The following is a 24,697-nucleotide window of genomic DNA, read 5'->3' on the forward strand; positions in this document are numbered from 1 at the left end:
CAAAAGTCATCATCCTAATCAAGAACAAGAAAACAACCAATCATAAAAACCCTATCCCCTGAAAGGTCTTGCAATTTATTATCTCTTCTGTGCAGTTACAATTGATATCATGTTTGAAGGAAACCAAAAGCAAGCAATTCTGTTTCATGACTGCTTCTATACTCCCTATAATATTGTTTTTTTTTCCTGGGAGATACTATAGAAAACCTGATGAATATTCCATTAATATGTTCAACACTGTCATCCACAAAAGAGTATATTTAAGTGGTTGCTAAATATTTGATAAGGATACAGCATTGGTAATTTTTTCATCATGAAGTTGGTATTCAGAGTTGGACACACAATCTACACTGAAAGTACAATTGTCTTTGTATCTCAGTCTGACTGGGAAGTCATTATGATGCCCAATCCCTGTGAGAATGCAGAGATCCATCTCTGCCTGAGAGCTGTGGGATTTCAGATGGTTACATCACACTTCAATAAAGAAGGTTCTTAAGAGTGACGAGTTCGAGATCACTGTTTGATTCACAAGGATACATTCGATTTACTCAAAAGTAACAGGACACAAGGATTCAATATCTGCGGTGTAGATGGTCTTGCTGGCCTCCTCACAGAACCTCTTTCCCTCCTCACAGGATGCTTGCAGTTCAGTCTGCTCCACCAGCAGTTTTCTGTTCTCATTCATCAAAATCCTTACATTCTTCTTCAATTCATTGCGTTCATTCAGGAGGTGGAAGTTTCTGATGCTGAATCAAAAACAAATAATGGTAAATCCCAGGCAGTTTCTATTTGCCTGCCACTCCTGCAAGGACAATCATCCCTTCAAGGGCCCCATCCCCAGGCATCTCCAGACTAGAGCCACAGTTTACATGTTAGCACCAATTAGAGGCAGGTCAAATCCCGAGTCCGCACTCCATGGGAATCAAAGTACATCAGAAAATCCTGACACTAGAGGGTATATATACATCAAAGCAGAGGAAATGGTGCATATGGGTGCTTATGTGTTCATGGTATTCTAAAGTCATTGGCAGGTAGAGGGCCAATCCCCTCTGAGGGCTGATAGAAGACTCAGCAGCTATACAATCTTCCCATGTGTTTCTCATGGATCCCAGATCTTTTTTCAAAGTCATAGCTGGACAGAAGTATTTCCCGCCTAGTGCTGGGGTCTCCTTTCTGTCAGTGACTCACCGGTAGGAATTGTTCTCTTGCATGAGCTCCTTGTACTTCTCCATGGCATCACTTATCCACTTGGTTATCTTATGCATATCCATCGTTCTCATCTCATGTTGGGATTTAAGCATTGGCAATTCAACACTCAGCCTGTGTTAGAATATGACCCAAGGAACAAATAACTGTCTGAACTCATGATTTCACAATTAGATGAAGTGTAAATAAAAAATACCCAATAAAAAATTCAAATACTTTCACATCCATCCATACATACCAACCCATATACAAACATAATTAGAATGCCAACTTAATCATGGAGGTGCCATAGAATCAGTGTATAACGACCAAAATCAGAGTAAGAGTGATGACATTCAGGCATTTCATTCACACACTTAGATGCAGCAAGTGTGACAAGGTCCTTCCAGCTGTTGAAAAAATCCAATCCAACTCCAAGGAGCTCAGGGTCAAGTACAAGAGAGGTTGACCCTAAACACACAGCACCTAGCTTCTCTCACAGGCCAGCACCTGCCAAGGCTCCTTAAAGTCCAGGATGAGAGATGAAACACTTTCTTGATGTGAGGAAATCTTGGCTTAGCAGAGAGAGCACAAGACAGTCAGTAGGTTACAGGGCATAATGACTACCTGTAGTTCAAACCATCATTGACATAAAGGTCCAGGATTTGAGACAGTTCATCCCGCTCGATTTTACACTTCTGGATTTCAAGTTTTAGTTCCTCCAATTTCTTTATACGTTTTTCATGGTTACTGATGAAATTTTCTGATGATGCCTTCCGAATAAACCCTGTAGATAGATAAACACAAGTGAATGTACATATTGGATAGCCCATGGGTAGAAAAGACCATTCTGAGTCTCAAAAAGGAGGTTGAGGGAGAGGAAAGGCTGGAGACTTGTTGAATCCCCGAAAGAGAAGAAAAGCTCTCTCTAATGTGGACTCTTAAGCTATTTCCCTCTTTCCAACCTCCATTGCCATACATAAGCCTCACTCACTATTACATGATCCCTCATCCTGAAAGATAGAATCTACCTCAGATATAAAGATTTGGGACATTGTCAGCAGATATCAGACGTGGAGCCGGTCATTCCTGGAGTTCACAGCACCATCAAACCCTAATCGTGTGTTCAAGCCCAAAGTGTTTGAGACCTCAATTCATGACTAGGGGGTTCATCCTTCCTTGTTGTTGTCATCACAGACTTAGTACCCTACAGGAATCTAAAGGATGGAGTGCTTCAACTCCCAACCATGAATGGGCACATTGTTATCCTCATAGGGCTTCCTCCTGGCATTCCTTGGCAGTAGAAATTAAAAAGCTCATAGAAAAGAAGCTGAAGGCCTGCCAATTCCTTGCTCTCTGTCAAATTAATCATCAGGACTCTTGATTCTTGGTCTGCAATTGACAAATTCCAAGGCTCCTGCTTGTAAGGCCGACTCCTGAAAGGCTCAGCTCAAACCTGCCTCCTGGAGGAAGTTCCCCAACTCTACCTAGTACTCACTGTGCCTTCCCCAGAATGATTTCATTCTTCCGTACTTACAAGACAGGAGGCCAGCTTTCTTCTGCCTCGGTCTGGTCTCTCCTTGGTCTCCCCTCTCCTTCTGAACGAGCTTGAGCAGCTGGTGAAACATGCCTGTTTGCGAACCCAAAAGGCACTGAAAGAATTCCACAGGCAGTTGGTGTCACCACAACACTGGTGACGTCCCAGAAGATTCTAGTGCTCTCTTAGATACAAGAGATTGTCCAAGGAAGAGATTACTGATGACGTCACTGGGAAGTTCTATGGCCTACCTGCTACCCAGCTCTCCCCAAAGCAACCAATTTCTATGGGGCCCTTTTCTGCAGCCTCTCCTGTGACCCGGGGAATATCCTTTGGTAACTTCTCCAAAGTTAGATATTTCTCTCTGCTTCATCGGATGTCATCAATGCTTTTGATGGGGAGAGTTGGTTACAACCCTGAATTGGAGAAGAGATTTTTGTTAGTACCCAAATCCCTAGGGACCATAAATGAGGGAGATTTCTATCAATAATAAATCTACACCTGAGACGATGCACATACATACAGTCCAATTCCCAAAGTTTCCCTGTTTCCTAGAGGCCAATATATTTCTCCTATACTTTTAATTTTATAAAACCTGAATAATATTTGCTTATTGTGCATTCCTTGATAGCCAGGACTATTTCGACATACACGTCCATGTATTTCACAAAGTCAATGGTTAATAATCCTACTTCTTGCAATAAAAACTCCCTTTTATTGGGAATATAGGGGATCAGATACAGGACAAATATAAAATCATAAATTTCTGTCCCTTCTTTTACATATTAAGTTGGACATCATCCCTTTCTCAAATACACTCAGACAATTAAATTGGTCATCAGTGAGTAAAGGTCAACCTGGACTGCGTGTTCCTCCATTGTAGCCCGATAGCCATCACTTCTCCAATATCTGTCTTCCTTAATTTCCAAGTCCAGGCATGAGGATATTGGGGGTTGCCCCTTGATACTTTATTCCTAACAAACATAAGAATCAGCAGGATGGGGAGGGAGTCGAAGGGCCTGAGGTCAGGTTAAACCTCAATTTTAGTGGGTCCATAAGTTCAGGGGAAAGTCCATTTGGCATTGTCATCTGTGGCTTCTGTGTTCTTATCCTAGGTGTGCTCAGTCTGTGCTATGACGCCTCCTAACCTCACAGATGTAAGAGACAAAAACATGTATGTCTTTTCTGGGAAGGGCTCTGCCTCTGACTCCCACCTGGAGTTGGAAAGCATCGCTATGCAAAGCTCAAAACAGAGGAGTGGAGATGATGGACGCCTCAGAAGTTTAGGGTCATTTCTTCCAAATAAGGCACAGATTTTTCCAATGTAATTTTTCCTTTCTTCTTTCACCCATGTTAGCTGGCTTCTTTCCTGGCCTGAAGTATACTGGAGTCCAATCTTTTGGATGACTGAAGCATCTTTTTGTGAGATGACAGGCACACCAAGGGGCCTGCTGCATACAGGCTCCTATCACCAAGGAAGTTGTTGCTACAGAATCTTGGCATGGCGGCAGCAGCACACGATCTCTCAGTCTTCTCTGCTGCAATTGCTAAAAGAATAATAGGGTTGTTTGTTTGTTAATATTTTATTGGAAATACCTACAATGCTGGTCAGTGTTGATACATGCCTTTAATCCCAGCACCCATAAAGTTTTTTTCTCCTTTTTTCTCTTCTTTTTTTGCAATTGTTGTTAGAATTCCCATTGTTTTCTTTGGTAATTCCCTCTATTTATTCTGTACCTAGAATGTTACCCACACTCTTCATGGCCCTATTCTTCATGTTAAAGATTTTATTCTTACCACCCACACCGCACATGATCACATTATTTACTTTCAAATAAGAAAAACAGGCATGAAAAAGAGAGTTAACTCATATGGTCTCAGGTAATCAACACATCAGGAGTTTCAACTAGGCTGCTCTACGTTCCAGCTCACTGGATGCAGGCCTGAGTCCATGGGGTATCTTGGAAAGGCAGAAGAACACACTACCTCACAGCTCTCTCTGCTAGCAACTGCTAGAATTGTGACAGGACCTGTGTTTGTTTATTAGAAATATCTACAAAGCCTATCGCAGTTGGCACACACCTTAATCCCAGCATTCAAAATTTATTTTAATCATTGATGTTGTTTTTGTTTGGTTTTTGTTTTTAATCCCCCCAGCTAATTGCTCTATACCTAGAATGTTAAGCACATGCTCTGGAGGAACCTATTCATGTTAGGCAATGCTTTTATTTTTACCAACCACTCCACAGATGATCCCATTATTTACTTTCAAATAAGAAGACAGTCATAGAGAAGTGAGTTAACCAGTATGCTCTCACAGAAGAAACACATCACGACTATGGAATGGCAACCCAACCTTTTGCATTTGTTATGCCTTTTAAATTTTTTTATTCTTTATATGTTTTTAGTTACATTCAAATGTTACAGCCTTTCTCTGTTTCACACCCATATCCCCCCTACTCCATCCCCCTCAACCTGTTTCTCTGAGGGTATTCTCCCACCCACCCAACACTTTCTGCCACACTGCCCTGACATTCTTCTACACTGGGGCATATAGCCTTCGCAGGAACAAGGGCTTCTTCTCTCATTGAAGCCCAACAAGCCAATCCTATTCTACATATGCTCCTGGAGCCCTGGGTCTGTCCATGTGTACCATTTGAATGGTGGTTTAGTCTCTTAGATCTGTAGTTGGTTGGTATTATTGTTGTTATGGGGTTGCTAACCCTTTCAGCTCCTTCAATCCTTTCTCTGCCTCCTCCATTGTTCTCAGTTCAATGGTTGACTTCAAACATCCGCCTCTGTATTTGTCATGCTCTGGCAGTGCCTTTCAGAAGACAGCTATATCAGGCACCTGTCAGCTCGCACTTCTTGGCATCACCAATATTGTCTGGGTTTGGTGGATGTATATAGACTGGATCCCCAGTTAGGGCAGTCCCTGGGTAGCCTTTCCTCCTGTCTCTGCTCCAGACTTCATCTCCATACTTCCTCATGTGAATATTTTTGTTTCCCCTTCTGAGAGGGACTGAAGCTTCCACACTTTGGTCATCCTTCTTGAGCTTCATGTGGTCTGTGGATTGCATCTTGGGTAATCTGAGATTTGTGGCTAATGTCCACTTATCAGTGAGTGCATACAATGTGGGTTTTCTTGTGATTGGGTTACCTCATTCAGGATGATATTTTCTAGTTCCTTCCATTGCTGTAAGATTTCCATGAGGTCATTGTTCTTGATAGCTGAGTAGTACTCCACTGTGTAGATGTACCACATTTTCTGTATCCATTCCTCTGTTGAAGGGCATCTGCGTTTTTCCCAACTTCTGGCTGTTATGAATACAGCTGCTATGAACATAGTGGAGCATGTGCCTTCATTGTATGTTGGAGCATCTTTTGGTTATATGTCCAGGAGAGGTATAGCTGGGTCCTCAGGCAGTGCAATGTTCAATTTTTGAGGAAACTCCAGACCGATTTCCAGAGAGGTTGTCCAATTTGCAATCCTACCAACAGTGGAGGAGTGTTCCTCTTTCTCCGCATTCTCGCCAGCATCTGCTGACACCTGAGTTTTTGATCTTAGCCTTTCTGACTGGTGTGAGGTGGAATCTCAGGGTTATTTTGATTTGTGTTTCCCTAATGACTGAGGATTTTGTACATAACAGAAGGCATTTTAAGAAATGATGCTACCCTAATTGGTGGTCTGCATGTAGTTGAGTGCCAATGGATCCATTTCTCTCTCTACACAGTTGAAGTCCAAGTGAATCAAGGAAATCCACATAAAACCAAACATGCAGAAGCTAATAGAAGGGAAAGTGTCGCAAAGTTCCTAGAACACATATGCACAGGACAAAGTTTTCAGAACACAATACCAAAGGGTCAGGCTCTAAGATCAACAGTAAATGTATGAAATCTCAACAATCTGAAACTTTCTTTAAAGCAAAGGACACTGCCAATAGGACAAAACAGCAAGCTACAGATTCGGAGAAGAGTTTTACCAACCCTACATCTGAGAGAGTGGGATGTAGAGAAAGTGGAACACTCCTCCATTGTTGGTGCGATTACTAGCTGTATAGCCACTCTGGATATCAATGTGGAGGATAATGGGAACAATGCAAATAGCTTTACCTGAAGACCCAGCTTTAACACTCACTTCAGTGCATATACTCAAACATGATCCACATATGACAAGGACGTGTGGATGAATATGTTCATAGCAGCCTTACTTATATTAGTCAAATGCTGGGAACAACCACGATAGACCTCAACTCAACTGAGGAATGAGTATAAGAAGTGCGCTCTATTCAAACAGAGGAACAGTACTCGGGTATCAAAGATGAATACACCAAGAACTTTGTAGGCAAAGGGATGGAACTGGAAAATAGTGAAGTAACAGAGATCGAAAAGGACATAACATGGGATGCATTTAGTGACAAATGGATGTTAGCCCAAAAGTTCAGAAGACCCACTATACAATTCATTGATCATATGAAGGGTAACATGTCAGAAGGCCAAATTGTGGATGCTTGAACCCACTTAGAAGGGGAAGAACATAATCATGGGAGGCAGAAGGATGGAGGGACCTAGGTAGAGGCAGGGAAGGATGGACAAGGGGTGGGGGGAGTAGCAACAATGAAAAGAGACAAGAGAGAAACCCAGAGGAAAAGTGGAATCAATGACAATAAGCATCAGTGGTGGGTAGTGAACTTGGGTAACCCAAATGGAAAATGAAGAACCAGTGGAAGGGGAAGCCCTGGGTCCTGCTAAGACTGAACCCCCAGTGAACTAGACTGTTGGGGGGAGGGCGGCAACGGGGGGAGGGTTGGGAGGGGAACACCCATAAGGAAGGGGAGGGGGGAGGGGGATGTTTGCCCGGAAACCGGGAAAGGGAATAACACTCGAAATGTATATAAGAAATACTCAAGTTAATTAAAAAAAAAAAGAAACAAAAAAAAAAAGAAAATGAAGAAGTCAAAATGTTCTCATTCGCAGATGGCGTGATACTATTTTAAAAACTCTAGAAATGTATCACCGTCTCTTAAGACTGATAAATACATTCATAAAAGCACAATACAATGGGAACACACAAAATTTCTTAGCCTTCCTTTATGCCAATCCAAATCATACCGTGAGAAAATCTGGGAAAAATTCCCCTCATAATCATCTGAAAATATAAAATAAAATAATGTGGATCAAAACATTTAAAATGCAAAGGCAACTATGAATTAGCTAGAGGTGATGCTAAATAGAGACAATTTGTCTCTAAAAAAATTAAGTTTCTTAAAGCTGAAAATACATTCATAAAAGTAGTAGAATGCAAAATAACACACAAAACTCTTTATCTTTCCTGTATACCAATAAAAAACCATGGGAAAGAAATCAGGGAAATATTCTACTCAAAATACTCTTAAAATATATAACAAAATACTGTGGATTAGCTTACTTATAAAGCATACTATTAGTAAGAAGACATATGAAGTACCCACGATCCATCCTGAATACATATAAGAACTTTCCAGCTGATGTTCTGAAAGACCTTAAAGACTTGAATAAATCAAAGCTTTTATATCTTTATGGATAAGTAGATAATATAATAAGGTCAGTTTTTGATGAATTAATAAAATTAATACAATAAATAGTGATTAGAAAATTTTACTACAATAAATCACCCACTTTTATGAAACATATGAATTTGAATATAAATATTCTACTATGGGAAAAAGGACAACTTTTAAAGTACAAAGAGCTAACATGTTTAGAAAGATAATTTTAAAGAGAAAAAAAAGAGGAAGGAAAAATTGTCATGAGAAAAAAATGTGATAGTTACCTAAGCAGTGTGATGCGGTTGGCAGAGCGAATATTTCAACAGATTAGTGTGTCCAGGAACTGTGTGTATTGATTTTAAAACCTGCAGGAGGAGGGACTATCAGAGCAGATCTCAAGAAAATTCCGATTGTTCAAGTTAGTTTCCTATTGTTATAGGAAACATAAAAATGCCACTGTGGGAAAGTGAAGGTTTTATTCACCCCATAAGTTACAGTTCATCATTAATGGAATACGAGATAAGAACAGAAGGCAGCAGCTTGACAACAGAGAGGAACTCTGCTTACTCATCTGCTCAGCTACCTTTCTCTATGACCTCTCCTCCCCTTACTAGGGCTGGTACCACCCACAGTGGGCTAAATCAAATACATCAACTGCCATCAAGAAAATGCCAAAGACACATGACTGCCAGCCATTCTGATGGCGTCAATTGCTCAAGAATGCACCATTTAGACAGCTACAATTAGCCATCACAGTAAGGTATAAAAGGAAAATACAAACCTTAGCCTATTCCAGAGAAAAGTAACACTTCATGAATAGAATTTGAGGTCACAAGTGAAGTTTCATGTGAGGAAGAAATTAGAAGGAATTATGACAGAAATCAAACTTTATTTAAAATAAAAAGTGACAAGTCAAAGCCACAAATAAAATGTTGGTAACTTTGACCTCTTCAAACCTCTTCTTGAGGCTGCAGGGTGGACACAGGGCATGGCTGTTGGCTGGCACCACCATGGCCCATTCACTGTTTTGGTGAAGGATTTTTCCATCAGAAGCCTTAGCCTTAGTACAGAGGCCAGGTCCCAAGTACTAATCATAGTCAGTCAATTGGATGACAGATCTTGTGCTCCAAAGAAATGGAAGAGTCCATTTAGTCATGATTTCAGGATGGCTCTAACTCATTTCAGAGTCATAGATATTGCAAGCATCTAGAACACCAAAAGACCCATTGTCTCACACCAGTATTCTCTGCTGTGCCCTCAGTCACCACGGTAATAATCAGTGGTGAGCTCTATAGTATTATTTGTTCCAGTTTCCTGGTGGTGCTGCCTCCAAACCCTGTTTCTTTGACCCAGACAGAAGCTTCAAGTAAAATAATAAATACTTTTTGCATTGAAAGCCATTGGTAGCTTGTAGTTGTAGTTAACAATGAAGACCTCAAGCAATCTTCCCTCAGTCCTCCTGTTTTAGCAAGGGTTTTTTTTTTTTTCTTTTGCTTTCTGTTTCGTTTTGGTTGTTTTTTATTTTATTTTGTTTTATTTCGTTTTGTTTTTCTTTTTGTTCTATTCTTCTTAGGGTGCATGGAGTGGTCAAGAAGTGGTCGGAAAAAGGTCAAGTACAAATTCAGATGCACAGAAAGACCCCAGTCTTTCTGGCAGGTCCACTGTGTTTCCTGCATTAGGGCTTTTTCCCTTTTGCCTTACATGTTACTCATTTTCACTCTCTTGCATGCTTTTATCCAGTCATAATTAGTAACATATCTATCATAATTATTTGAATTTCAATTATCCAATTCTAACTACTCTATCTCCTATCCCAAACCAGAGACAGGCGTTGAGTCCCGTAGGGTGTGGTTTTGATGCTTAGATCAGGAATCTTCCTGTGAACACTGATCCCTGATAGTTCAATAAAGATGCTGTTGGCCAACCAGCTGGGTGGCATAGGCAGGTCTTCTAGTTTTCCTCCAGGCAGGCTAGGAGACACAAGGGAGGAGAAAGGATTTAATACTTCAGAGGGAGTAAAACTACCAGCCATTTGAGATCTAGGACTGAGTGGCAATTGGTGGCCTCCCAGACTGGGCTTGGTGTAGCAGGCAGGAGGTTAGAAACACAATAAGCTGATTTGGGGAGCTGAGCTATGACTAAAGGCACCTGAGCAACTGAGCTGAGGGCAGATTTAGAGGTGCTGAGTTGGGAGTAAAAAGGAGGGCATCCTATTTGGAGGAGGCTTAGAAGAACCTGTCCACTGAGCCATCTCATCAAAAGTATCTTAATGTGTGTGTCTTTTATGTGCAATCCAAAGAAACCTGATGGCTTGGTCTGCCTAGAGCTTAAAGTGAGGCAGTAGAAACAACACTCTACAGAGTCCTATGTGAGCAATCCATGGGCATTAAGGAGCGAATCCAAAGTCACCTTGACTAAGAGAGTTAGAGCTGACCCAGATGTAGCTTTTCACTATAACCATCCCTTCCTTTTGATCTTTTAGTGTGCCATTTGTTCAAGAATATTAGTGAGGAGGAGAATATGACTCTAAAGGTTATTCTTGGTTGTTAAATTGTCTTCATCTGAGATTACCAAACCACAAAAGTAGAGGGGAAATCTGTGAGGGATTTCCGTTTAATGTAAATTCAAATTTACTTGTAATCTGGATATTTGAGGTAGGAAGTCATACCTTTAACCCAGAACTTTAATCCTGATCTTCTTTTTTCTTTTTTAGTCATCTACAGATACATCATTATTAGGAATGTGTCCTTCTCACTGGAGACCAGAGAAGAGACCTACAGTTCTATGATACTTAAATGTCATAGCAAGACATCAAAACAAAATGTCAAAGTGTGAATGGAGGAAATTATTTAGGACAGTGTTTTGCAAACAAGTTTTGATACAGATATTCTTGGTAGGAGAGCTCTGCAATTTTGCATTTCATATTTGACTTTGCTGGTACTCTGACTAGGATCAACATAAAACTTCTTGGGATTTTCTTAATCTCCTTTACGAATAGAGATGAATGCACCATCAGCTCTGTCATCTATGTTATTATGGCTACAGTGAGGACCAAGTATGCTAAAGCTCTTCATCTGATTTTTCAAACAGCGTGCTCATACAAGTGTGAACTTCTGTGGGTTGTGGGAGGGCAAGGTTGAGAACACTGGCTGAGAGCTGTGAATGGAGAAGTGGGACGGTGCATGCAGGAGGGAGGGAAAGGCCTGAGTGTGGCTCATGAACAAATTCACAATATCCATTGATTTAATAACCATTCAGGAAGTGGACTTCTGCAAAATGACTTCAGCTGACCAGCATGGCGGGAAACCAGAAACAGATTCAATGGGGATTTAGATCAACTGGATGGGAAACATGGGCTTAGAGGCAGAGACGTGTCAGCACATGAAGAGTGGAAAATCAAGCCAGTGTGGTCTGTTAAGCTTCTCATCCCCATGGTTAGAGGCAAACAGCAACAAGTTTTAGCACTGAGGAAAAGAAGAAATAAAAGCCAATTTGTTGAAAATCCCCATCACCAAAAAGTAGTGACATCCTCTGTGATGCACATCATCTCTCAGGGGCACGGGCCATCGGAATGGCTGGATGATGGCTCTCGGCATGGGCTCTGCCTGCACCCCTTTCCTAACTGCAGAGCTCAAATCTGCTTCAGCTGGGTCATCAGCTCCCCATTCTGTTGCATGGAGATCAGATCGCTGCGTCTGCATATGCAGTATTGTAAGACTCTCAGAGAGAATCTTCCCTCAGGAGGGAGATCCTCAAGCCCAATGACCAGACCGAGTCCACAGGCTGCAATCTGCAAGAGGATTTTTATTGATCAGGATACACAGGTATCTGTGGGCGTCCCAGTCAATTCGGAAGACTGGCGCGCCTAGCAGAGCCAGGGTGGGCTTTTTATAGTATTTTGGGGAGCAGAAGCAGGCTTACAGAAGCAGATGCATGGTTACAGGGATGTGATTGGTGGAGTAAATGAGGCATACGTGTATGTTACCTATTTTGGCTATAATCATAACAGTGAGTTAGCAAAAAGTACATGGTGGTCAGGGCTTCCGGGGGGTCAGGGACTTTTTCTTTTTTCTGCCAGGTGGCCCATGGAGCAGTGCCCATAATTTAGTCTGGTTTCTGCATTTTGTTTTCTTTTATGGTCTGTTTCATCTAAATGATGGGTCAGCTTGTCCCACATATCTAAAAACTTACTTTTTACTTCTATAGTTGAGGGCCTTGGGCTTGTACAATTCCCTTTCTGGGAGGGGGTCTTTCATTCCCCCATTTTCTTTTTTTGTCCTTGAGTGGAATCTTCCACTCAACTTGTTTTAGGTACCTCTGGTTTTTTTTTTTTCACCATCTGATACTGTTTTCTCAGCACAAAAGTTTGAATGACTGAAAGTCTGTATCTCTTATTATTCCTGTCTGATCTGCATAGAAACAACATTCTTCTTTTAGTGTAGCACACAGACTCTTTCTTTAAGGAATATCAGGTCTAATCTTTTCCTATTTTGAAGGACTACCTCTGAGAGGGAGGTTAGGTATTCTTGGAGGTCAGCTAAAAAGTCTTTTTTACTCTTTTTATATCTGAGTCAATGGCAGTTCTGAATTCTCTATAAGCCTTGCATTGTAAGGCAACAGCAGATGTCCTTGTGCTGCCCTTGTAGCACCTGGATAGCCTTAAATAATTCTCAACTCTCTTTTGTGTCTTATTAAGTCTTTAGCATCAGGATTCTAATCTGGACACTATCTGAACCTATACACCAAGGTCTTTTAGAACTTCTAAACTTATATAGGTTGTGATCCCTGAGGCACAGTCCCAAGAAGTGTTAGGAGTACTAACATATGTAATGTTACATCATTTGTAATAAAAATCAAGCCTATCCTTACACCTATTCCGAGGGAACCCAGGGCAAACAGGCAAACATGAAATTCTTGTTAGCAACCTCCCAGTCACTTAAGTCTAGGGAGCTTTTTGAAGATCTGAGTGTCCCTCTAGGTCCCAGCTCTCAGCCCCAACAGCTAGTACGCTGCTGGTGAGGGCTGAGAATTGACGGCTGTCAGGGTGGTCAGCAGCACCAGGTACGGTCCTTTCCATCGAGGCTCGAGTGTCTGGGCTCAGTGTAGCTGTAGTCTCTAACCTGGAGCTGATGACATGTCTCAGGGGTCTCCGGGGCATAGGCTGCTGTCAGCTGTGAGCAGATTTCTTTCTGTATCACCTGTAGGTCTTTTAGCCTGGCATATAAATCATTATTACTATGACATGTTGGTTCAGTAACATCATCTAATACAGTCAGGGGAGCTGAGGCCCCATATAAGATCTCAAAGGGGTAAGGCTGAATCTGGAAGGGGTATTTCTTGCTCTGAAGAGAACAAGAGGGAAGGAGTGTCACCCAGTCTGTGCCAGTCTCCATGGTCAATTTGGTCAGGGTCTCTTTTAGAATTTTATTTATTTACTCTACTTGTCCTGAACTTTGAGGTCTGTAAATACAACGTAATTTTCAATTGACCTCTAAATACTTGGCCACACCCTGGCTTACCTTGGCAACGAAAGTAGGGCTGTTGTCTGACCAGATTACCTTGGGCATTCCAAATCGGGGGAAGATTTCTTCCAGTATCTTCTTGATGATTGTAGAGGCTGTCTCTTGTTTGGTGGGGAAAGCTTCTATCTATTCCTGAAAAGATATCTATAAACACTAGGAGACATTTATAACCATATTTTCCTGGTTTTATCTCTGTGAAGTCCACTTCTCAGTAGTATCCAGGCCGTTCCCCACGGAGCCTCCTACCACAGTCAACTTTCCTGAAAACAGTTACCTTTTGGCATGGTATACATCAGTGCACTATCTGTTCCACGAGATACTTGAGACCTGTGACATAATATTTAGTTTTTGAAAACGTCTGGATGAGTTTGCTTACCCCTAAGTGAGTCTATTGATGCATTTGTTTTATCATGGCCTCTGCCTATTTTTGTAGCAGGATCTTCTTTCTTGTTGAGGTGTACCAGAGTCTCTTCCTCGGCCTGGCTGGGTCATGTAGGGCCCTTAACAGAGCCAGAATCTCTTTTTTTCTTGCCCTCAGATGTCAGCAGGCCCCTCTGCTGCTGTCCACAGAGATGTTAAGTCTCTTTCTCAGTTCAAGGGCTTTGGTGAGGGGAGCGAGCTCTACTCTCTGAGTAGAAGTGCCTTCTGGTAGGGCCTGAGCCCATATGACTCTGTTTCCATCTACCACTGCTGCCCCAGCCCATTTTTTCCTTCTGTAAGAAGCTGCTCCCATCTATGAACCAGATGGCATCTACCTCCTCTGCTGGCTGATCAGTCCGATCTTTATGCCACTCTTTAGTGAGCTCCTGCTGACAGTCATGAAGGGGGGTGTCTAGGTCGGGGTCCGGGAGCAGGGTTGCAGGGTTTAGACTCGTAGGGGCAGTCTGGAATCACAAGGAACAAGTGGGATACCCGGCCCACGCCAAGGTCCACTGTTCTTCGGGTAGTCCATGAGTATCATTTGTTGCCGGTAGTCCCCTGTACTCAAGGTCTTTTGCTGGACACTAGCCCATTTGGGCGTAGGAGCACAGAGTGTTGGGCCCCCATATTCACAAAACAGCTGGGCGGGCTTCCCTTCTATCTTAGCGCATAGCCAGCACTCTAGGACCAAGAGGCTTGCCTTCCGGGTTGCTGGAGAGGCCCTTCTTGTTCTTCCTGGGGCAGTCCCTGACCCAGTGTCCTTTTTCCTTGCGATAGGCACACTGATCTTTAGCTAGGAATTCTCTTCTGTTGCCAGGTACTGTCTTCCTAGGTTCCCTAACTACTGTGGCCAGTATATATTCCTCTCCTGTCTTTTATCCCTCTTTAGCTCTCTAGCTTCTTTTTCCTTTTGTCTCTTTTCTTCCTTAGCTTCCTGCTCTTTTTACCTTCTTTCCTCTTTCTCTTCCTCAGTCTCTCTCTCATATCTTCTGCATCTTCCTCTACAGCTATTAGATGCTGTCCACTTATGTAACTACACTTCAACTTTACTTTCTCTGCAACTTACACTAACTCTCAGCAACTTAGCTTAACCCTTTAAATTTTTGTAACTTTCTCTCTTTATATCTTTTTCTTATCTTAGCCAGATTGGTGGGGCATTTTCCAGCCCCTCAGAGACCCACCCTTGGAGCCTGGTGGCAGACCTGGAGCACTCCCTACCTTCAGGGGTATTCAAGTCAACAGTCAAGAGTGAGGGTCTTCCATCTATGTCTGGAACATTCTTTCTGGCCTCCAGTAGGATTCTGTCTTTCCTCAGTGGTAAAGAAGACCTGTAACAGTTACTAACAAGCATCTCAAATGGGATGGTGAGAAAACAAGAGAATCTTGAGAATAGAGGTCCACTGAAGAGGACAAATAGCATTTAGTCACACAGCTAAACCAGGAGGACTTTTTGGGACAAAAAGGCTGTTGTAAAAATAAGCACAAGCTTTGTGTCTGTGAAACAGAACGGCAAGCAGAGGGAGCTGATCTGTTACCGACCATCTCTCTGGACTTAAGAACTAATAACAAAAGGATGGAGAGATGGTTAGGACCTGGGTGCTAGATACCAAGTGGCTGACAAAAGAATTGTAACCAGTTCACCTGGGACTTTCAGGACCTCAGTAGCAGCCCTTTACCAAACTGTCTCAGTGGGCTAAAGGCCCATGGAAAAGAAAACATTAATCCTGACCTTGGCCACAACCAAAGCCTGAATTCTAAATTTTGACTGGCAAAACAAAGTTCTTCACAGTTTGTTGCAGATTCTTTTCGAAACTATTTTAGGGGCTTCTCTGCCCCCAAACCTGGGGCATTTTGACCACAGGGGTAGGAACTGGCTGCTGTGGGGATAGGATCAAAGGCACTCTCCATGTCAATGATGACTAACAGGGAAGGTTACTTAATGTTGGAGATCAACTCCTCTCTTGGAATAGGGCCAGCAGATATGGCAGGCTCCCTTAAAGAACTTCTCTTAATGAACACTCTCCTTCTGTGAGCAAGTGTTGAAGGTCTGGTCACTGAAGGCAGCAACTGGAATTATTATTTTTTTTTCAGGGCCAAAAGTCTCATAAAACAACCACTAACTCTACGCTATCTTCTTGTTGTCAAAGCATCAACCCCGGCCGGCCTCATCACCTTGAAACTCCTCTTACGCTGACTTGGCCTGAGCTGCGCCACTGCCCACGCGCAGCCTGCAGCTTGCTAGCAGGCCTGCATGCTTGTCACCCTCAGCCCCTATATTGTCCTACTCTGTGCTGTCCCTTCCTTAGAAGCTGTGAATGTTTAAGCAACAGGGAGAATTTTTCTTCAGGATCTAAGGTAAAGCTTTCAGGCTCTTGTTAATACCTGCTTCAGACAGGGTCACTCACTAACCTGGAGTTCTTCATACACAACTGTTAACAGCAGCTAGACTGGACAAGGGGAGCAAAGGGAGGGGCATCTTTCCTTGGGGAGGAGGCTAAGAGAGAAAGATAAAACAATTTTTCTCAAGCAAATTATTTCCAAGTTAAGCACCAAGAGGACCAAGTAAAACTCCTTGACAAACAAAGCAAACAGTTTCATGATTTCAAACACAGTGTCATTCCAAGATTTTAAACACAGTCGTCTATCGAAAGTTCAAAAACGAAACAAAAGTCAAAAAGACACTCGACAATACCACAGAAAACAACCCAGACAAACAAGACCAAGACAAAGATTTCTATAACCAATTTCCACAGGTGTTCAAAGAAAATTAGGACACAAAGAAGACAAACAATTCCAACAGTCAGACAGACAGACGCAGCACGCGGCTTCGGTGTCAAACTGAAACCAAAAATTCAGACAGAGGCGACGAGGGTCTGAATCCTTCAGTGGATCCGGCTCTCTCCTCTCTCCTCCAACCCAAAACCACGAATCCTTCCGATACAGGCTGAGCCCCGAAAAACCGGGCTCTAAACACCCTTGGAACGTCTTCCAGGGCTGCGGGGGAGAAGTTCGAGCTCGTCAGCTCCTTCTCTGGCCCGCCCAAATACAAACGGTCTAGACCCAAGCCAAGTAGCTAAGCATTTACAGAACAAGTCACAAAGCAAGACAAGACAGGACAAGACAAACACTGGCCAGCTTACCTCCCGGTGGGTGGTCGGTGGTCTCTAGGCAGAGGATCTCCGATCCCGGACGAGCCCCCATATGTAAGACTCTCAGAGAGAATCTTCCCTCAGGAGGGAGATCCTCAAGCCCAATGACCAGACCGAGTCCACAGGCTGCAATCTGCAAGAGGATTTTTATTGATCAGGATACACAGGTATCTGTGGGCGTCCCAGTCAATTCGGAAGACTGGCGCGCCTAGCAGAGCCAGGGTGGGCTTTTTATAGTATTTTGGGGAGCAGAAGCAAGCTTACAGAAGCAGATGCATGGTTACAGGGATGTGATTGGTGGAGTAAATGAGGCATACGTGTATGTTACCTATTTTGGCTATAATCATAACAGTGAGTTAGCAAAAAGTACATGGTGGTCAGGGCTTCCGGGGAGTCAGGGACTTTTTCTTTTTTCTGCCAGGTGGCCCATGAAGCAGTGCCCATAATTTAGTCTGGTTTCTGCATTTTGTTTTCTTTTATGGTCTGTTTCGTCTAAATGATGGGTCAGCTTGTCCCACATATCTAAAAACTTACTTTTTACTTCTATAGTTCAGGGCCTTGGGCTTGTACAATTCCCTTTCTGGGAGGGGGTCTTTCAGTATTTCTTTACCTATGAAGACCTGAGGAACTGTTCTCCATCCAGTGAGCTGTTGTAATTAATCTTGAATCTCATTGGTGTTGTTAGTGGCTGTGATGTTCACAGACTCCAGAAGACCAGGTTTGAAAGGCAGTTGACTGAGGATTTCTTGGGTCTTTCTGCAATAGGGGCAGGTGGGCTGGATTAACACGACCACCTTCCCAGACGGACACTTGCAGTTCACAAACCACTGAGCCACGCCGACAGGCTGCAGCTTTCCAGGAAGGAACATTCGGTTGAAGGTGCTGGTCCCGTGTCAAATGGAATTGGAAAACCTGATGTCTTTGCTTCTGTGGACCAAGATCTGGAAAAACCCAACTACATAAAAATCTGAGGACAAGTTGTGAGAGGTTTGTTCTTTCCTTCAATCATGTAGGTCCTAGGAAGGAGCTCAGGTGTGGGGAGTTGGCAACAATCACCTTTATCTGCTGCCATCTCACCTGCTGAATCCCTCATTCATGGAACTGAAGAAACTCTGTATCCATCCTGGTATTCTGTGTAGATATCTGTGTATCATTCGTAGAGTGGATACTTTTGTCTGTTGGTTGGAAAGCACCAGTCTGGAGGGCTCATGGTTGGTCTCAGTAGTCCAGTCCAGGAGCTGCTTTACAAGAACCATTCACTGATCTGGAAGAAACTCTTTTTAGAGGCAGTGAGATCTACTGGAACAATATCAACCATCCTTCTCCCTTTCCAGTTTTGAACTGAATCATTCTCCACCACAGACCTGTGGTCTCTGCTGCAGGCTGCATCCCCCCAGGCTTCTGAAGCTTGCTCATAGCAGTGCATTTATGGGACGGCAACATGATTTCCTTACCACCTCACCCCCAGGAGAGTTTTTCAATTCTTTATTTAATCTGATGGGTCTAATCTACATCGTCACGGAGGATGAGATGTGGGAGTTCTGCTCCAACCCTTACAGTAAGAGATGCTGAGATATGATGCTGTACCCACTAATGCTGTACATGGACGCCAGCAGTTTAGACAATAAGCATGGCTGTCCAATATATGTGTTCCTACTGGTCTCTAGTAAGAGAGAGTGAGAAAATATGCCTTGTCCATATGAAGGCAGAAAAGAATGTGTGGTTCTAGAAGACAAGGTACGAAGGACTGCGTGTAAATCCCAGTGACTGAGAAAGCAGCCTGGAGCCAGTTGTGTTATTGAGACTTCAGACAGCTTGGCCTTTACACATGTGACACAGCAGACTCCCATGAGCAAATCCTTAGCCTGGAAGATGTAGTTATGGTAGCCAAGAAGAACTAACACAGAACTGTCCCCTTTGCCTGCCTCTTACTACTCTGATCTCCCACATCACAGGAGGCTGAATGGTCTTCCGCATACCCTGAGACGCAGCTCACAATGGACAGCGCCTGTCTTCAACAGAGCTTCATCGGAGCCTGCCCTTGGCCTGTGGTGGATGTGCAGGAAGTGAGCTGACAGGTGAAACGTAGCCTGGCTGGGTCTCAAAGTGCAGCTTGAGACTCACCCACTGTGATTGTCAACACTTCCATGTCTCCATTGGGAGGGCAGTGTCACAATGTCCTCCTACTGTCTTCTCACTCCATTCACATGCTTCATGTGACACAAGCTCATTCACAGTTCACAGGAGGCAGCATAGCTTCAGAGCCCTCATGTCTGGCCACAGAAGCCAAGAGAGCAATGTCACAGTTCACAGTGACAATGTAGATAAGCCAGGGCATTTCCTACAAGTTTTACTTTCAATTGTATCCTTTTATTGCAGTTTACGCTACTCTGTCTAGAAGGCCAGGTTGCAGGAGAGCATTTGGGTGACGTCACTGGGAACTGCCAGGGCCTCCTGCTAACCAGCTTTCCTTATGGTGACCAGATTCTGAGGTGCCATCTCCAGGAGGCTCTCCAGTGACACAATGGAACCCTTTCCATATCTCCTCCCTCTAAAGCTAGAGATTTCTCTTTGCTCCATTAGTAGTTACCTGCTCTGAAAGGGCAGATTGCGTCAGGGGCTTGGCATGGGGAGAAAGATCACGGGACATGGGGTGGAAGATTCTTCTGCATGATAATTTTATTCCCAGATCCATTCCTGTGACATACATTCCAATTTCCTAGGTTTTCCTGTTTCCCAAAAGGCATTATTTCCCTCCAGACCTTTAATTTATTGGATATTGGATTTCATTTTCTTATTGTGCATTCCTTCCAAGGTGTCTTTCTTTACATATATTCATGGATGTGTACTCACAAAGTCTCTGTTTTGCATCCCTCTCTTGCAATGATCTTGGTAACATAGTGAACCCAGTTATACAGTGAATATAAAACTGTAAATGTTGTGCACCTACTTCAGATGATAAACTTCCAAATCCTTTCTCAAAAAAATAACCAGATATCAGTGAGCAAAGGACAACGTGGACGGAGATTGGTCCTCTGCAGTTCCATTAGACGTCACTTCTCTAGTGTCCACCTTCCTGAGGTCCCAGGGCCAGGCCTGACGGTGTTAGAGTTTGGACCATGACCCTGTATTCATGCCAAATGTAAGATCCAGGAGGTTGGGCAGGGAGTGGAAGGGCTTGAGGTCAGGTGAAAGCTCAACTTCAATAGGTCCAGAAGTTCTGGAGGGAGTCTATTTGGCCTTGTCATCTGTGGCTTCTACGTTCTTGACCTAGTTGTGAGGAATCCATGTTAAAATTCCACCTAACCTCATAACTGTAAGAGTGTCAAACATCACCACGTAAGTTCATTGCAAATTGCTTTCATTGTCCTTTCCTTGCCCACTACCACCAGGTCCAAATTAGGGGATATTGTAGATAGATTTAGAGGTTCACTGGGTCTCTCTGATAGTCAAAGTAATAGACTTTACGGAGAACTGGACAGACAGGATTTCAAGAATAAAATAGTTGAAGAATTCTGCCAAGTGCTGATCTCTAAGACTTAGAAGCAATGGGGCGTGTATTCTAAACATAATATTATAGGGTTCAATCCCTCCTTGTATGGAGTACAGCAGGCCCAAAATAAGAAAAGAGCCTTTCCACCTTTCTTGGACTCTAATGAGAGTTTTCTTAGTGTCTCCTTTAATGTCTTGTTCATTATTTCCACCTGCCCAGAATTCTGCACAACAAAGACTCCAAACTACTCATACATCTTTGACTGTTATTCATAGGCTTTGGCCGTGAGAGCTGGGCTATTATAGGACAGCATTCCTAGTCAGTGGCAAAATTAGGAGGAAAGTTCCTAGCAGAGCTTTCTAGTTGCTCTATGATCAGTTTCAGTCCGATGTAGTGAGCTTCTACTCACCCAGAAAGGGTATCAATAAAAACAAGCAGGTACTTTTATCTGACTCTAGGAGGCCATGTGTCAGTTAATTCAGGTTCCCATAATTTATCATAGCGTTGGCTACCTGTATGCAATCCTCTCTGGGTAAATGATCTCTGTTTTTTATTTACATAGGTGTAAATGTGACATCTGGCTTTGACATCTCCTTCTACACTGTCCAGTGTATGTAGGCGTAACATACCTTGGTGTTGGCAACTCAGAGAGTTCTGTGGACCCAAGACAAGTAGTCTGGTAAAGCTGAGTTACCAGAAACCTGCCAATTCTTTCTGGAAGAATGATCTTTCCCTCTGGTGTTCACCACTAACCTCTGGCCTCAAGCTATTCATTTGATTCTTTTGCATCCTCGCCTCTTAGTTATACTCGAAATACACAAGATCTAAGGCACAAACCACATGAAACTCAAGAAGGATGACGAAAATGTGGATGCTTCACTCCTTCTTTAACGGGGGAACAAAAATATTCACATGAGGGGATAGGGAGGAAAATTTTAGGGCAGAGAATGAAGGAACGGCCATTCAGAGCCTGCCCCACATGTGGTCCATATAGATAGATAGATGGATAGATAGATAGATAGATGATAGATAGATAGATATAGATATAGATATATAGATATAGATATATAGATATAGATATATAGGTATAGATATATAGATATAGATATAGATATAGATATAGATATAGATATAGATATAGATATAGAATTAGATATGGATATATATCCACCAAAACTAGATAAGATGGATGAAGCTAAGAAGTGCATGCTGACATGAACCGGATATAGATCTCTCCTGAAAGACACAGCCAGAACATGTCAAATACAGAGTCAAATGCCTGAAGCGAACCACTGAACTGAGAACGGGACACCCATTGGAGGAATTAGGGAAAGGACTGAAGGAGCTGAAGGGGTTTGCAAGCCCATAAGAACCAACCAGAGCTTCCAGGGACCAAACCACTGCCCAAAGACTACACATGGACTGACCCTGCGTAGGTAGCAGTAAATAATATTGTTGGGGCAACAGTGGAAGGGGAAGCCCTTGGTACTACCAAGGTTGAACCCCCAGCGTAGGGAATGTTGGAGAGGGCAGTAATGGGGGTTGGACAGGGAGGGGACACCCATTTAGAACGGGAAGGGGAGGGGTTAGGGGGCTGATGGACAGGAAACCAGGAAAAGGAATAACATTTGAAATGTAAATAAGAAATGCCCAATTTAATAAAAATGGGAGAAAAAGAATAACAACAAACAAACCAACAAAACAATAAAGAAAATGTTCCAGGGGCAGTGCAGGGGAATAGTGGTGAACAATAAGGGGGATGTATAGGGGGATACACATATGGGGAAGGGAGAGGGAAGGGAATGGGGGCTTAAAGAAGGAAACAAGGATGGGGAATAAAGTTTGAAATGTAAGTAAAGAAATATATCTAATAAAAAATTTAAAAATATCGTTCCTCCAAAATTGCTGGAATTCAATAAATGTGCAGTTATAACCGATGCTTTATTATAAGGAATGCAGAGGCATACAGCTCTGTGTGTCCTGATCGTTTTTTATATTCCTATACTGAATGTTTTTATTTCCTCTAATGTATTAGAGAAATACTTGTGTTTCTCCTTTGTTTGTCATTATAAAGGAAGCTAAATTTGTGAGCACAAGGATAAAGCAAGGATAATTTTCGTCATGTATGTGGGATCCACAGAGCACGATACACTGTCTACATCAAGAGCACAGTTTCCTGTGCAGTTCTGGCTGGCTGTGAACTGATGGTGAAGCCTAAGCTGCATGAGACTTGCAGAACACCACTGTTGCCTTACACTTGTGCTGTTACAGGAGGAAGAACCACACATGACTCAGGACGGTCTTGTGAGTGAGGGTTAAAGGTCACATTGTTATTTATTAGCAAAAATTAATTTATTCAAGAACATTTTAAAGTTGGGAGTCAATGAGTTCAATGTATATAGCCTTAAGAATATAGCATATTAATTAAAAAACTAAAGTTAACAAATAAATAACAAAACTTCAAACGTAAACAAATAAAACCAAATGCATAAAACCAAACTTCAAACTAAAAACAAATATAACAAGTAAATTAGTCAGCATTCAATTCCTGCTGATTCTTCAACATATAACTCCAGCCTGTTGCTGGCCTTGCAAACACAGCAGAACGGCAGGTAAGATGGTAAAAATCTCCAAGATGAATGTAGACCTGCCTCACTCGGAGTGGTTGGTTGTTGATGGACAAGTCGTCAAAAGGTTAAACGTGAGGCGTGTTCCAGGCCACATCTCAAGGTCTTTCAAATTTAGCCCAAGATTGGTATGGTTACAAGGACTGAGATGTGGGAGGTGGTGTCAATCTTTGCACCCTCAGTGCTCCTGGTGGACAGTTCTGTCTCTGAGAGCTGTAATCCTGCTCTGTGCCCTGGGAAAGCTTCTGCTGCAGTGTTCAGACCTAGGGGTGGAAAAGGCCTGGTGAGAACCTGCCATGTCACTTATCCCATACACAGCAGCACAATTCAGCAGGATAATCCAGGATGATCTTTCATCTGAGGTCATTCTCTCATGCCCAAGAGAGAAGGGTAAGAGATCCCACAGGACTGCATATTTTCCCAGCTTTTAAAACTGCTAAAAATTAAACAGTGAACAGCAGATAATTCCAATCATACATATACATTATATTTTAATATCATGTAGCAATGTCTCAATGTCAGATGAGGAGAGATATGAACAAACTAGAAAAAATAGGAAGGCCTTGGAAGCCCGGCCATCACTGAAATGAAGACTATTATTATTCCTCCAGTGCAGGAATATGCCTGGGGTCCACATGGCAACCTCAATATCTGCAAAGACCCAGAGAAACAATATCTCAAGAAGTACATGCACACTGAAGTGATATTATACTTGGCAAGAATATGCTGCATGGAAATCTTGCCGAGGGTAGGCATTGAAGTCCAAAGGAGATACTCATGCAGAAAATAAACTATACCACTCCTTTGTTTATGTGTATCGTAAAACTATTTGTGGGGAGACCTAAAGGCACTGGGCTCAGATAATACAAGAGAGCACAGACTGGAGGGATCAGTACACAATAGCCAGAATCTCTATGGATCACATACACTTCATGGACGGAATTTCTTTTAAAATGGACAAGAAAAATATTCTGAGATGCTCCTACGTGACAGGTGCTGAGAACTATGGAGAAAGTCACACACCCAATAAGACAGTTTATAAGTACAGGGAATCTACTTGGGTCCTCTCATCCTGTGCTTTCAAATCCTCTCAGTGACACCGAAATGATGCTGCATCTTCTCAGACAAGGCCTTTTGCTCAGTGACCAGTTTTTGCTGATTCAGGGGGTCCTGCAGACTTTCCTCCATTCTCTCCTCATCCAGGTCATTAGAAGATTATATTGTCCATGGAGACAT

General features: G+C 42.7%; 2 protein-coding genes and 1 pseudogene across 3 annotated transcripts in view; all 3 read right to left on the bottom strand.

Annotated features, from left to right (window-relative positions):
- LOC134481935 (disks large homolog 5-like) overlaps nt 1-24,697 on the bottom strand; it is a 56,661-nt gene that overhangs the window by 23,340 nt on the left and 8,624 nt on the right. The window contains exon 7 of one of the 2 annotated variants that reach the window (XM_087586944.1): nt 23,144-23,724. The exons of the other annotated variant lie outside the window; for it this stretch is intronic. Within the exon in view, the coding sequence (XP_087443070.1) occupies nt 23,640-23,724 (85 nt within the window). The 3' untranslated portion in view covers nt 23,144-23,639. Of the gene's footprint in view, nt 1-23,143; nt 23,725-24,697 lie in introns of those variants that run through there. 2 annotated transcript variants of the gene reach the window in all.
- Spetex2d (Spetex-2D protein) lies at nt 545-2,813 on the bottom strand. Its single transcript, NM_001011701.1, is given in 4 exon segments — nt 545-746; nt 1,189-1,320; nt 1,813-1,972; nt 2,723-2,813. Coding segments are annotated over 4 exon segments (585 nt in total).
- On the bottom strand, nt 11,801-18,210 carry LOC148000706 (glutaredoxin-1 pseudogene; annotated as a pseudogene).

This window comes from Rattus norvegicus, chromosome 15, assembly GCF_021556685.1.
Source record: "Rattus norvegicus strain SHRSP/BbbUtx chromosome 15, alternate assembly SHRSP_T2T, whole genome shotgun sequence".
Classification (NCBI taxonomy): Eukaryota; Metazoa; Chordata; class Mammalia; order Rodentia; family Muridae; genus Rattus; species Rattus norvegicus.